This window comes from Rhinolophus ferrumequinum, chromosome 14 (genome assembly GCF_004115265.2).
Source record: "Rhinolophus ferrumequinum isolate MPI-CBG mRhiFer1 chromosome 14, mRhiFer1_v1.p, whole genome shotgun sequence".
NCBI lineage: Eukaryota > Metazoa > Chordata > Mammalia > Chiroptera > Rhinolophidae > Rhinolophus > Rhinolophus ferrumequinum.
In genome coordinates this window covers 36071304-36083654 of record NC_046297.1, presented here as the reverse complement: position 1 = coordinate 36083654, position 12351 = coordinate 36071304, and the positions used below count along the sequence as shown (strand labels likewise).

General features: G+C 37.1%; 1 protein-coding gene across 13 annotated transcripts in view; it reads right to left on the bottom strand.

Annotated features, from left to right (window-relative positions):
- Positions 1–12351, bottom strand: part of DPY19L4 (dpy-19 like 4) — a 71659-nt gene that overhangs the window by 35735 nt on the left and 23573 nt on the right. For all 13 annotated transcript variants that reach the window (XM_033125902.1, XM_033125896.1, XM_033125891.1 and 10 more), the window contains one exon: positions 880–1003. In XM_033125902.1, the coding sequence (XP_032981793.1) occupies positions 880–1003 (124 nt within the window). The remainder of the gene's footprint in view (positions 1–879; positions 1004–12351) is intronic.

The window sequence follows — 12351 nt, the reverse complement described above, 5'->3', positions numbered from 1 at the left end:
CAAATCTGAAATGTGTTAGATATTTTACATTAAAAAAGGGAGACATTAAAACTATAAAAAATGAAATAAAAAGTTTGCTATACTTGGAACATTTGTCATCACTGAAAGAAGAGACGAGTACATTTTGCAAAGATTTAAAAAAGAAACCATTTAGTGCATTTTATTTCCCAGACAACCAAGTTCAATAAAAGCCTTTCCTTGGTCCCTCTGGGCTTTTTCTAGCCAAGAATTCTTAATGCAAGATATGAAGACTGTCCAAGGATTGCGATGTTTCAGTTAATTTCAATATAATTGGTTGTCTTTATAATCACATTTATTTTATTTTATGCATTTAAAATCATTATTCTGAGACAGTCTGTAAACTTTACCTCACTGCCAAATAGGTTTATGGCAACAAAAACAAATGTAAATTACATGGGACCATCTTCTGAAACTCACTAACCTACAGCCACAGAAAACAGGGTAAACAGAAAATATGCAGTGCTACCACAGAAGTTAACATTGCAATCATTTGTAGTCACTCTGTATCTTCATTAATATTTCTTGAACTTGTGATACTTAAAGGCCATCAATGTTCCAGAAGTCAGAGAAATGGTAAAACAACAATGAGACATTAATTTTCAAAATAAGACATTCTTCATATATTTGTCAAGTAACAGCACTAAAACAATAGAACATCTCCTTTCTCCTAAAAATAATTTACTGTCAATCAGATTACAGAATAAGTGTTATTTATAACAAGATTACCCAACTATATCCTTTATTACATAGGAATTAGGCTTCACTGAATTTAACTTAACTCTTAATATGACTAGCTTTAAAATTATGTATATTTATAATACATCAAAATTAATTTTGACAAATAAATTTGTATCTTACCTCTCCATAAGTATTTAAGTTGCTTTTTAAGTAGCCTGTAAGTGCAGCAACTTGGCATGCAAAATATGGTAGTGCCCAGTTTTCTCTTAAAGGAATGGAATATTCAATTCTTGTTGTATCTACCCTAAAATAAACCACAGATTAATACCAAATAGCAAGACATTATATTTATGTAACACTACTTTTCAAAGCACTTTCACACACATATCATTGTTCTCCATAACAATCCTGTGAGGTAGGCACAGACAGAGCCACTGTTGCCTATCCATCATCTTTGAGCTAATTAAGTGTCTCTTCCCCCACAACACCCTCCTCCAGAAGACTTAGCCTTGCTGTGCACTGCTTCATGAATAGATGGGACTCTGAGAATTTTAAACAGGCTGTGAAAGATAAAGCCTCATGCTACAGCACAAAGCTTGCTCTAGAGTGAGTACATTGGATTTCAGCCCCGCTCCTCCCTTCCCTTAACGAGATGGCTCCCCTTCTCTAGAGTACAATGTACACTACATAGTTAGCAGGCCTGGCAGATCTAAAGTTCTTAATCCCCTTATATATGAAATATGAAGCTTAGAGAGGTGATATGACTGAATCAAGTCATATAGCTAATAGATGGCACAAGTAGACTTATAATGCATATCTTCTGATATCTAGTTTAATAATCTTCTCAATCAACAGGTTATCCAAAATTAACATTACAGTAGTCCTTTATGTGATATATCTAGAGACCTTTGAAATTTCCCAGAATCACAAATACAGAATGTCTTTGTAAGCCCCTTCTTAGTTTCTCCTCAATTTTCACTGAGAGCCTGTTTTCTCCTCTGCATATCCTCACTACAATGGAACTACCCTTCCAAGAATCATTAAATTTGGATCTTGTACACCCAATGGTTATTTTTCCATACAAAAAAACAGAGGCACTGTTGCTTTATAAACTTTATGTAAATTGCTGTATAACTCTCTTAAGTAATGAAGATGGACATGTCACATGTAATTTACTTCAATCAAACTGTGGTACAGCCATACAACAGGATACTATTAATACTTAGCAATAAAAAGTAATGAACTATTGATACACCCAACATATATGATTCTCAAAATAATTATGCTGAGGGGAAAAAACAAAAACCCTACCCCCCCAAAAAAAGTATATGCTGTATGACTCCACTTATATAAAATTCTAGAAAACACAAGCTATAGTAATAGAAAGCAGATCATTGATTTCCGGGGGACTGTGGGAAAGTAGTAGAGGTGGGATAAGAAGAGGGAGGCTTACCAAAGGGCACAAGGAAACTTTGAGGGTGATGTTTATTATATTGATTTTGTCTATGGTTTCACTAGTGTGGCTATGCCTAAACTGATCAAATTGTATTATTTTAAATACTGTTTCCCCGAAAATAAGACCTAGCCAGACCATCAGCTCTAACGCGTCTTTTTTTTTTTTCATTTCTTTTTTTTTTTTAATTGGGGAACAGGACTTTATTGGGGAACAGTAAGGATTTTTTCCAAGTCAAGTTGTTGTCCTTTCAATCTTAGCTGTAGAGGGCGCAGTTCAGCTCCAGGTCCAGTTGCTGTTAGTTGCAGGGGGTGCAGCCCACCATCCCTTGCGGGAGTTGAACTGGCAACCTTGTGGTTGAGAGGATGCACTCCAACCAACTGAGCCATCCGGGAGCTCAGCAGCAGCTCAGCTCAAGGTGCTGTGTTCAATCCTAGTTGCAGGGGGGGCAGCCCACCATCCCTTGCGGGAGATGAGGAGTCGAAATGGCAACCTTGTGGTTGAGAGCCCACTGGCCCATGCAGGAATCAGACCAGCAGCTTTCGGCATTAGGAGCATGGAGCTCCAACCGCCTGAGCCACCGGGTTGGCCCCATAACACATCTTTTGGAGCAAAAATTAATACAAGACCCAGTATATATACTATACTATACTATAGTATAATATAATACCGGGTCTTATTTTAATGTAAGACCGAGTCATATATAATATAATGTAATATAAGACCGAGTCTTATATTAATTTTTGTTCCAAAAGATGCATTAGAGCTGATGGTCTGGCTAGGTCTTATTTTGGGGGAAACACTGTATGTAGTTTATTCTATGTCAATTACACCTCAATAAAAACATTAAAAAGTATTAGAAGAAAACTTGTCTTCTATAAATGTATATGTAAATGAATATATATATATAAAAGAGATATATATATTCAATAATGTATATATATTCAATAATATATGTCATTTAACATATTATTGAATATATACATATCATTTTATATATATATTAAATGAATATATATACATGAACATTAAATGAAAAAGCTGTAAAGAACTTAGCAGTGTCTATAACCTAGTAAAAGATCTTAGCTTTTTTATAATTATGTAATGAACTGTTTTATTTAATAATATATTATGAGCATCTTTCCATAGTATGTCAACAAATATACTTTAAGAACATGTAATGAATATGGCAGACCATTGTATAGATCTATCATAAACTGATCAATTCCCTATATTTAAATACTTTCTTTGTTTCTGATTTTATCTATTACAAAGTTTTTAAAAACTTGAAATAATGTTTTTGTATAGTAATCATCGATTTCATGGTTTACTTTTAATCCTCTAATTCACTTGGAATTTATTTTAGCAGTGTGCAATAAGTATTTCTTTTCCAAATTTGGTTGTTCTACAACCATTTGTTGAAATAGAGTATTCTAAAGGCCACCTATTTCATACAATATTATTTCTGAAAAATTGTTGAGAAAGTTAACTTTCTAAAAGACAAAAAAGAGGGGGTGGCCAGTTAGCTCAGTTGATTAGAGCCTGGTGCTCTTAACAACAAGGTTGCCAGTTTGATCCCCACATGGGCCACTGTGACCTGTGCCTTCCACAACTAGACTGAAAACTACTTAACTTGGAGCTGATGGGTCTTGGAAAAACACACTTTAAAAAATAAAATAAAATAAAAAAGATAAACAAGAGATTCACATGTCACAGTCAGGAAATGGAGAGGAAAGAGAGGATGTCTAGTCTCGATTCAGGATTCTGCCAACAACTTCATCAGCCCAGAATTGGGAAACTTAATCTGGCAATCCCCATTCCAAAGGTTCACGCACTATCCCTACCCAATTCACAGATTAGTGTGGTGAAATTTTTAAAACTGCACCAGAAACACTGGCATGAAGGGATCCTTCTCTAGTGACTGCAACACAAACTGAACTAAATCAGATCTCCACACCTGGACACGCCTTCTCATTGCTACCTCCCTGAACACCTGGGCTACTCACTCTCTTTCCCTCACCATGCTTGGTGGTATTGAGAACCAGAAGACTAACAGTGGGATGTGACAAAATTAAATTAAGACCCATGTTTTCTCCCCAGTGGCAGAGTCTAGCAGATAGCACAAACTAGTAGTTCAAAATAATACTTGTTAGATCAGTTGGGGTTCATAGACCTACAGATATAGTCACAGAGATCAGCATGCTGAGTTTATTTTTGTTTTCATTTTAAACACATCATATAGTATAAGCATAATTTAAATCACCTGGATGACCACCTTGTAACTCACTACTGCCAAAAGATTTCAGGACTCACTTCCATGTTTGTGTTAACAGTCTAGTTGGCAACACAGTATTACTTCCATTGGCTTGGGCTAATCAGAAAAAAATGAGATGGTCTCAATACTAAAAGATGTATTGCCAAATTAAAACAAAACAATGTGCTGATCACTGTAGTAAAAACAGATTTCATAGTGGCCTAAACAGAGCAACATGATGAGAATTGAGTAATCTCATGGTACCCAGCTGTGTAGGTTTGTCATACTGAAAGCACCTGCTGGACTGATATCATATTTACACTAATAGTTAGAAATTTGGCTTCAACAAAATATCATTTTTCACATTAAATGAATATTTTCAGTTAATATTTTACTGGTTTGTTATTTCACTACTAAATTGGTTTCAACAGTAGTGTTAAGTGTTTTTAAGCATAAGGAGCTTTTACCATGTTTTATATTTAAGCAGCATTATAATTCAAATTATTTAAGACAATACGTGGAATCCAACAGAAGATTAAAATATACAAAGCTGACGTTTGAGAAACACTGAGTTAGATTACACACGTAAAACAGTTTGACACGTCAATGCATACATAATGTGTAAGAGTTGAAAAATACCTATACAATATAAGTATAATTTCTAATGGCTGCATGTTCCCTTTGCATTGATGTATTAAATTTGCCTAACCATTCTTTTATATTTAGGTGGTTTTCTAATTTTTCATGTTATTACAATATTAATATTACATATTAATACTATAATAAATAAGTTCAAGTAGTGAACTCTTCCCTTCTGTTTTGGAAGACTTCTTTGGAATAAAATGGAATTCTCAAAACTTGCCACCTAAAATTGAAAAAACTTAACACCTTCACAAGCATCCCGAGTATGTTAGTATCATCAGAACAGAACCAGCACCATGTGTTACCATTATTTTCTGTTAACTGTACCTCTGTGACATGTATATTCATTGCATCTTACCACTTTATCATTACCAGTGTACTTAGTTACCTTTTTTTGGCCAAATATTAAATTTAACATAGACTTTTAATCAGATACATTTTCTTTGCTCTTCAAATACAAAGATGTTTCCACTGAAAGTGATACCCCAGTATATATTTGTAGATGAGAAGATCAGTGGGGACCACAAATAATTTCCATATTGCTTACATGTGAAGCTGGACTCAGGTTAGCCCTCTTTGGTATAAGTCTTTTCAAAGGGAGTCATTTGCTTCTGACTTTTCCCCTGAGTACTGTCTGTACAGTACTATTTCCTGAAATTTCCTTGAATTTTCTAGTATGTCTACATCCTTTAGTCTGAACAAACAGCTATTTTATAATGCTGCTTTCCCCTTGTGGTGTTAAGAAACAAGTAACACTGGGCCAGCCTGGTGGCTGAGGTGGTTGGAGCGCAGTGCTCCTAATGCTGAGGTCGCCGGTTGGATTCCCACATGGGCCAGTGAGCTGTGCCCTCTACAGCTAAGATTGTGAACAACGGCTCTCCCTGGAGCTGGACTGCATGAGCAGCCAGAGGTCGGAGTGTGCTACCAAGAGAGGCCAGTGGCCAGCGTGAATGGCCGGTGGCCAGCGACCGGGGATAGCGCAAGGCTCCTAATACCAGCTTGAATGGAGGGAGGCGGAAGAAGAGGAAAAAAAAAAAAAAGGAAAGGAAGACATTAAAAAAGAAAAGAAAGAAACAACTAACACAAAATACCATTAAGAACACTACTAATGATCATAATATAATGGAATCACTAAAATCTTTTTATACTTTTCTAGGCAATCACATATAAACTCTAAAGCTAATGAATAAAATAGAGAACATATTTCATGGCATTAAAATATATTTTGTAGTAGTGGTGACCCTTGAACAATGCAGGGGTTAGGGGCACAGACTGCACCCACCATAGGTGAAAATCCTCACCTAACTTTTGACCCCCTCAAAACTTACGCCATCCCTCAATATCCGCACAAGGAATTGGTTCTAGGATGCCCCCATACCAAAATCCACAGATGCTCAAGTCCCTTATATTAAATGGCATAGAACAATGCATACTGTCAGCCTTCTACATCCACAGATTCCTAACCGTGGATCAAAAATATACTGTTTTCAATCCAAGGTTGACTGAATCCACAGATGCAAAACCTGGGATACGCAGGGTTGACTGTATAGTTACTGAAAAAAGTCCATATATCAGTGGACCCACACAGTTCAAACACTTGTTATTCAAGGGTCAACTCTATAAGATATATACCAATAAAAAACAAAATGCAAAACAAACATTAAAAAAAAAACTACTTACTAAGAATGTTTCAATTGCCAAAATACACATTTTAGCAGATCAGGTTAATTTTTCTACCTAACTTCTGCTCCAAGTAACTAGGATATACTGTGTCATTAAATAAGGCAATTTCCTTACAATTCTCACTAAGGTCTCTAAAATATTCTGTTTGACAGAGAGTTTTAATTTTTTAATGCTGTTATTTTTACATGAAAAAGTTGCCTGGGCTTCCTCTTCAAATTTCTGATAAAGATAGCTCTAGGGATTAAATGAAATGAATATTAAAAGTTCATTGCATGTGGTAGCCAGCCGCCAAGATGGTCCGCAATGATCCCTGCCTCTTGGTATTAACACCCTGTGTAGTCACTTCCCACATGACACCACAGTTAGTCTGCATGATGAATAGTATACAGCAGAGTGATGGCGTATCATTTCTGAGATTAGATTATAAAAGATATCTGGCTTCCACTATGGCACACTCACCTCATAATCACTTAGATTATTCACTCTAAAGGAAGCCAGTAGCACACTTGTGAAAAATCCAATGGAGAGACCCAGGTGATGAGAAACTAAGGCCTTCTAAGCTAACAGCTAGCAAGGAACTGAGGCTTCTTACAAACAGCCACATTAAGTGACCTTGGAAGTAAATGGTTCAGGCCCGTAAAACCATCAGATGACTGCAGTCCCAATCAACTCTTGACTATAACCTCATTAAGAGGCCCTGAACTAGAATCACCCAGCTAAGCCACCCCTACTCCTGACCCTCAGAAATTGTGTGGGATAATGTTTGTTGTTTTAAACTGTTAAGTTTTGGGATGATTTGTTATACTGCAAATAACTATTACATAAGCAAGAGAGCAATCCTTTTATAAGGTCTATATTTTAAATAATGCTGGTTTTATACTAAATACCTTTTCACATTAAAATGCAAGATTTTCCAGACCAAGACTGAGTACTGAAATAAATTTCTATGAGTGTGCTATTAAATTTCTAACAATAAATTCTAAGAGAATTTTAGAAAAGTACATGGCAACTTAAAATATTCTCTAACAGGCAGTTTCTGACAGCAAGAAATCATCTTGTCCCCCTAGCATCCACACCAGATTCTCTAATATTACTCTATACTAAAAGGAACCAGAGTTCCATAGAGAAATGGTTAACTCTAAATCTTTCACAGAAAAAGAACAAGGTGAGCCTTGTTGAGCCAGAAACAATAAAGTTTTCAAAGATTAAAGAGGATATGTCAAAAGAACCCGGAAGCCAGCCTAAAAGGACTCCTACTGACCAAAGTTGTTAACAAATTTGAGCAACAAAAGAACAATTATGGTAACGGGTTTAGCCCCAGAGTCAATGAAAATCCCTAAGCTGAGAAATATATTAAAAAAGACACCATCACAAAGTTTTCATCACTATCTGAGATAGCTGCTAAGACAATCTCTTATTTAGAAATTGGTAATTAAAGTGAAATTAAGCATTTATCTGACTTTCTAATAGCAACTGAATATAAAGATAACCAAAGAACCCTGGTTGTTAATAAAGAAAAATTCTACATTGTAAGAATGAAGAATGTAGTCAAGATGGCACAGCAGGTAAATGCTGTGCTTACCTTCTCTCACGACCACATCAGAATTACAACTACACTACAACAACGATCATGGAGAACTGCGTGAAATCTTGCTTAACCAAAGCCCTAGAACTAAGATCATGAAGAACCAACCTTGAGACTGGCAGTAGGGGCAAAAACATGGAACAAGCTAGTCTCACACCTGCGTGTGACCATTGAAAATCAGGAGGGATATCTTGGCTGTGGTGGTCCCTCTTGGAGGAGTGAGGGGTCCCAGCACAGGCTTCCAGTGCTGGGGAGAGAAGTCCCCATAATTTCTGGTTGTGAAAACCAGCGGAGATTGTGGCTGAGTGAGACGGAGGGTGGCTGGAATCCCAGGCACTCTTCTTAAAGGCACTGTACCAGGATAACTCACTGACAGACTCCCTGGCTTTGAGCTCCAGTGCTGGGGCAGCAACTGGAAAGGCAGCAGGAACACAAGGTAGAAAACTGAGTTGTCTGGCTTCAGGACACGGCCTGGAGGGGCAGCTTTCTCCTGGATGAAGGAGCTGGTGGAGGCCACTGTTTCTCTGTTGAGCCCTCCCCTTCCCAGTGGGCAGATGAAGACAGCCACCTTATCTGAGTCTCCATCAAGCTGGCTAAAGCTGTTTGTTGTTCACCACACCCTGGTGATTCTGAGACCCTGTCCTGCCCAACTTTCAGGTATACCCAAGCCACTTACAGTGGCTTTTTCGTACAAACCACCTGCCTTGGCTCACGCTACAGACTTTCCTAGAATCTCTGAAAGGTTCGTGGAACTCAGACAAGCAGCATCTGGCTTGAGAGTGCCCCGAATCCTGGCACTAGCGGCAGCCTACCTTGGCCTGCAGCTTGGCCTCTTGAGGCACTTCTAAGCACAGCATGGGCAGCAGCGATCTGGAGATTGCTTTGTGGCTCCTGAGGGTGGTCCTGGGTGGAACATGGGCTGTGGCTAAACTTGACCTGCAGCGGGTCCCCTCCCCGGTGGCCCTGGGGTTGGAGCACCCCGTGGCCAGCTTTGAAACAAACTGGTGCATGACCCAGCCACCTCCAAGGATGACACACCCAAGGGGCAGATTAAGCATGCACATACTGAGGCATAATTTCTGGCATACTGAGGCAATGAGCCCAAGGGTCAATCCCTCCCACTGATATGCAAATAGCAAGCAAGGCTCAACTACAAGAGAAGGGCACACACAACCCACATAGGGTCACACCTGCAGTGCACGGCTTAGATGACCAGGAAGATTTGCCACTGAGCCCCACAGCACACCTGCTATATAGGGCTATTCTACTAAGACCAGGAGACATCAGAGCCCTACCTAATACAAACACAGGGAGGCAGCCAAAATGGGGAAACAAAGAAGCATGTACCAAATAAAAGAACAGTAAAAAGCTCCAAAAAAAGAACTAAACAAAATGGAGACAAGTAATCCAACAGACGCAGAGTTCAAAATACTGGTAATCAGGATGCTCAATGATCTCAGGAGAATTTCAGTAAAGAAATAGAAAATATAAAATTGAATATAGAAAACATGAAAAAGAACCAGTCAGAAATAAAGAATACACTAATGGAAATGAAGACTATATTAGAGAATCAACAGATTAGATGAAGTTGAGGATCAAACCAGTGATGTAGAAAATAAGGTAGCAGAAAACATCAAACCAGAACAACAAAAAGAAAAAAGAATCCAAAAAACTGAAGAGAGTTTACGGGGCCTCTGGGACATCAAGCATACCGATATTCGCATTATAGGGATAGCAGAAGAGAGAGAGCAAGGAACTGAAAACTATTTGAAGAAATAATGATGGAAAATTTTCATCACCTGGCAAAGGAAATAGATATACAAGCCCAGGAAGCACACAGAGTCCCAAACAAGATGAACCCAAACAGGCCAACACCAAAACCCATCATAATTAAAACGCCAAAAGTTAAAGACAAACAGAGAATCTGAAAAGCAGCAGGAGAAAAGCCCTTAGCTACCTACAAGGGAGCTCCCATAAGTCTATCAACTGATTTCTCAACAGAAACTTTGCAGGCCATAAGGGACTGGCACAAATTATTAAAAGTGATGAAAAGCAAGGACCTACAACAAAGATTACTCTACCCAGCAAAGCTTTCATTTAGAATCGAAAGACAGATAAAGAGCTTCCCAGACAAGAAGCAGCTAAAGGAGTTCATCACTACCAAACCAGTATTACAAGGAACCTTAGAAGAACTTCTTTTAGATAGATAGATAGATAGACAGACAGATAAATAGACTTCTTTAAGATAGACAGATAGACAGATAAAATTAATAATAAAATGACAATAACTACATATTTATCAACAATTACTTTCAATGTAAATGGATTAAATGCTCCAATCAAAAGAGGTGGGGGCTGAATGGATAAGAAAACAAGATCTTTACATATGCTGCCTACAAGAGACTCACTTCAAATTGAAAGACACACACAGACTGAAAGTAAAGGGATTGAAAAAGATATTTCATGAAAATGAAAGCAAACAAACATACCAAAAAACAAAAATCTGGAGTAGCAATGTTTATACCAAACAAAATTATCTTTAAAACGAAGAGTATAACAAGAGACAAAGAAGGACCTAGTAATATCACTTCTGGGTATTTATCCGAAGAAACCAAAAATGCTACTTTGAGGGGACATGCTCATCCATATGTTCACTGCAGCATTATTCACAATAGTCAAGATGTGAAGGTAACCTGGGTGTCCCTGAATGGATAAAGAAGAGGTGGTACATGTATACAATGGAATATTACTTGGCCAGAAAAAAAGAATGAAATCTTGCCATCTGCAACAACATGGATGGACCTAGGGGGTATGAAGTTGAGTGTAGTGAGTCAGACAGCAAAAGACAAATGTCATACGATTTCACTTACAAGTGAAATCTAAAGAACAAAATAAACAAACAAACAAAATAGAAACAAACTCACAGATACAGAAAACATTTTTGATGGTTGCCAGATAGGAGGAGGGTAGAGGAGGTGGGTGAAAACGGGAAGGGATTAAGAAGTACAAATTGATTGTTACACAGTAGTCATGGGGATGTATGGTATAGCATAAGGAATATAGTCAATAATATTTAATAACTATGTATAGTATCGATGGGTACTAGATCTATCGGGGTGGTAGGTGGGAGGGGGCTTGAGGGCAGGGTGGAAAAGGTGAAGGGATTAAGAAATACAAATTGGTAGTTACAAAATAGTCATAGGGATGTAAAGTATAGGAAATATACTCAACAATATGTTAATAACTATGTATAGTGCCAGGTGGGTACTAGTCAGGGGGATCACGTCATAAATTATACAAATGTCTAATCACTATGCTGTACACCTGAAACTAATATAAAATAATACTGAATGTCAACTGTAATTGAAAATTTTAAAAAGGGGGGAAAAGATAAAGAATAAGAGGTTCAAAGTTCCAGGTATGAAACAAATAATTCTTGGGGATGTAATATACGGTATAAGAAATATAGTCAATAATATTGTGATAGTGTGGTATGGTGTCAGATGGTTGCTAGAGTTATCATGGTGATCACTTCTTTAGTATAGAGAATATAATCAATAATATGGCAATAGCTATGTATAGTGCAAGGTGGATATTGTTGAATAACTATGATGTACACCTGAAACTAATATAATATTGCATGTCAGTTGTATTTTAATAAAAATACTTAAAAAGAAAAGAAATACAAATTGGTAGTTACAACATAGTCACAGGGATGTAAAGTACAGCATAGAGAATATAGTCCATAATGTTGTAACAACTATGTACAGTGGCAGGGGTGTACTACAACAATTGAGGGGGATCGCTGCATAAATTATAGAAATGTCTAATCACCATGCCGTGTATCTGAAACTAAAATAATACTTAACATCAACTGTAACTGGTAGAAATAATTAAAAATAAAATATACACAACTGAAAAAATTTTTTAAATTAAATAAACAAATAAATAAACATACACAGCTAATGAAAATAGAAAAATATAATTTTAAAAACCCTAATGAAATTAGTCATTTCTGCAAAGATTACCAACTGG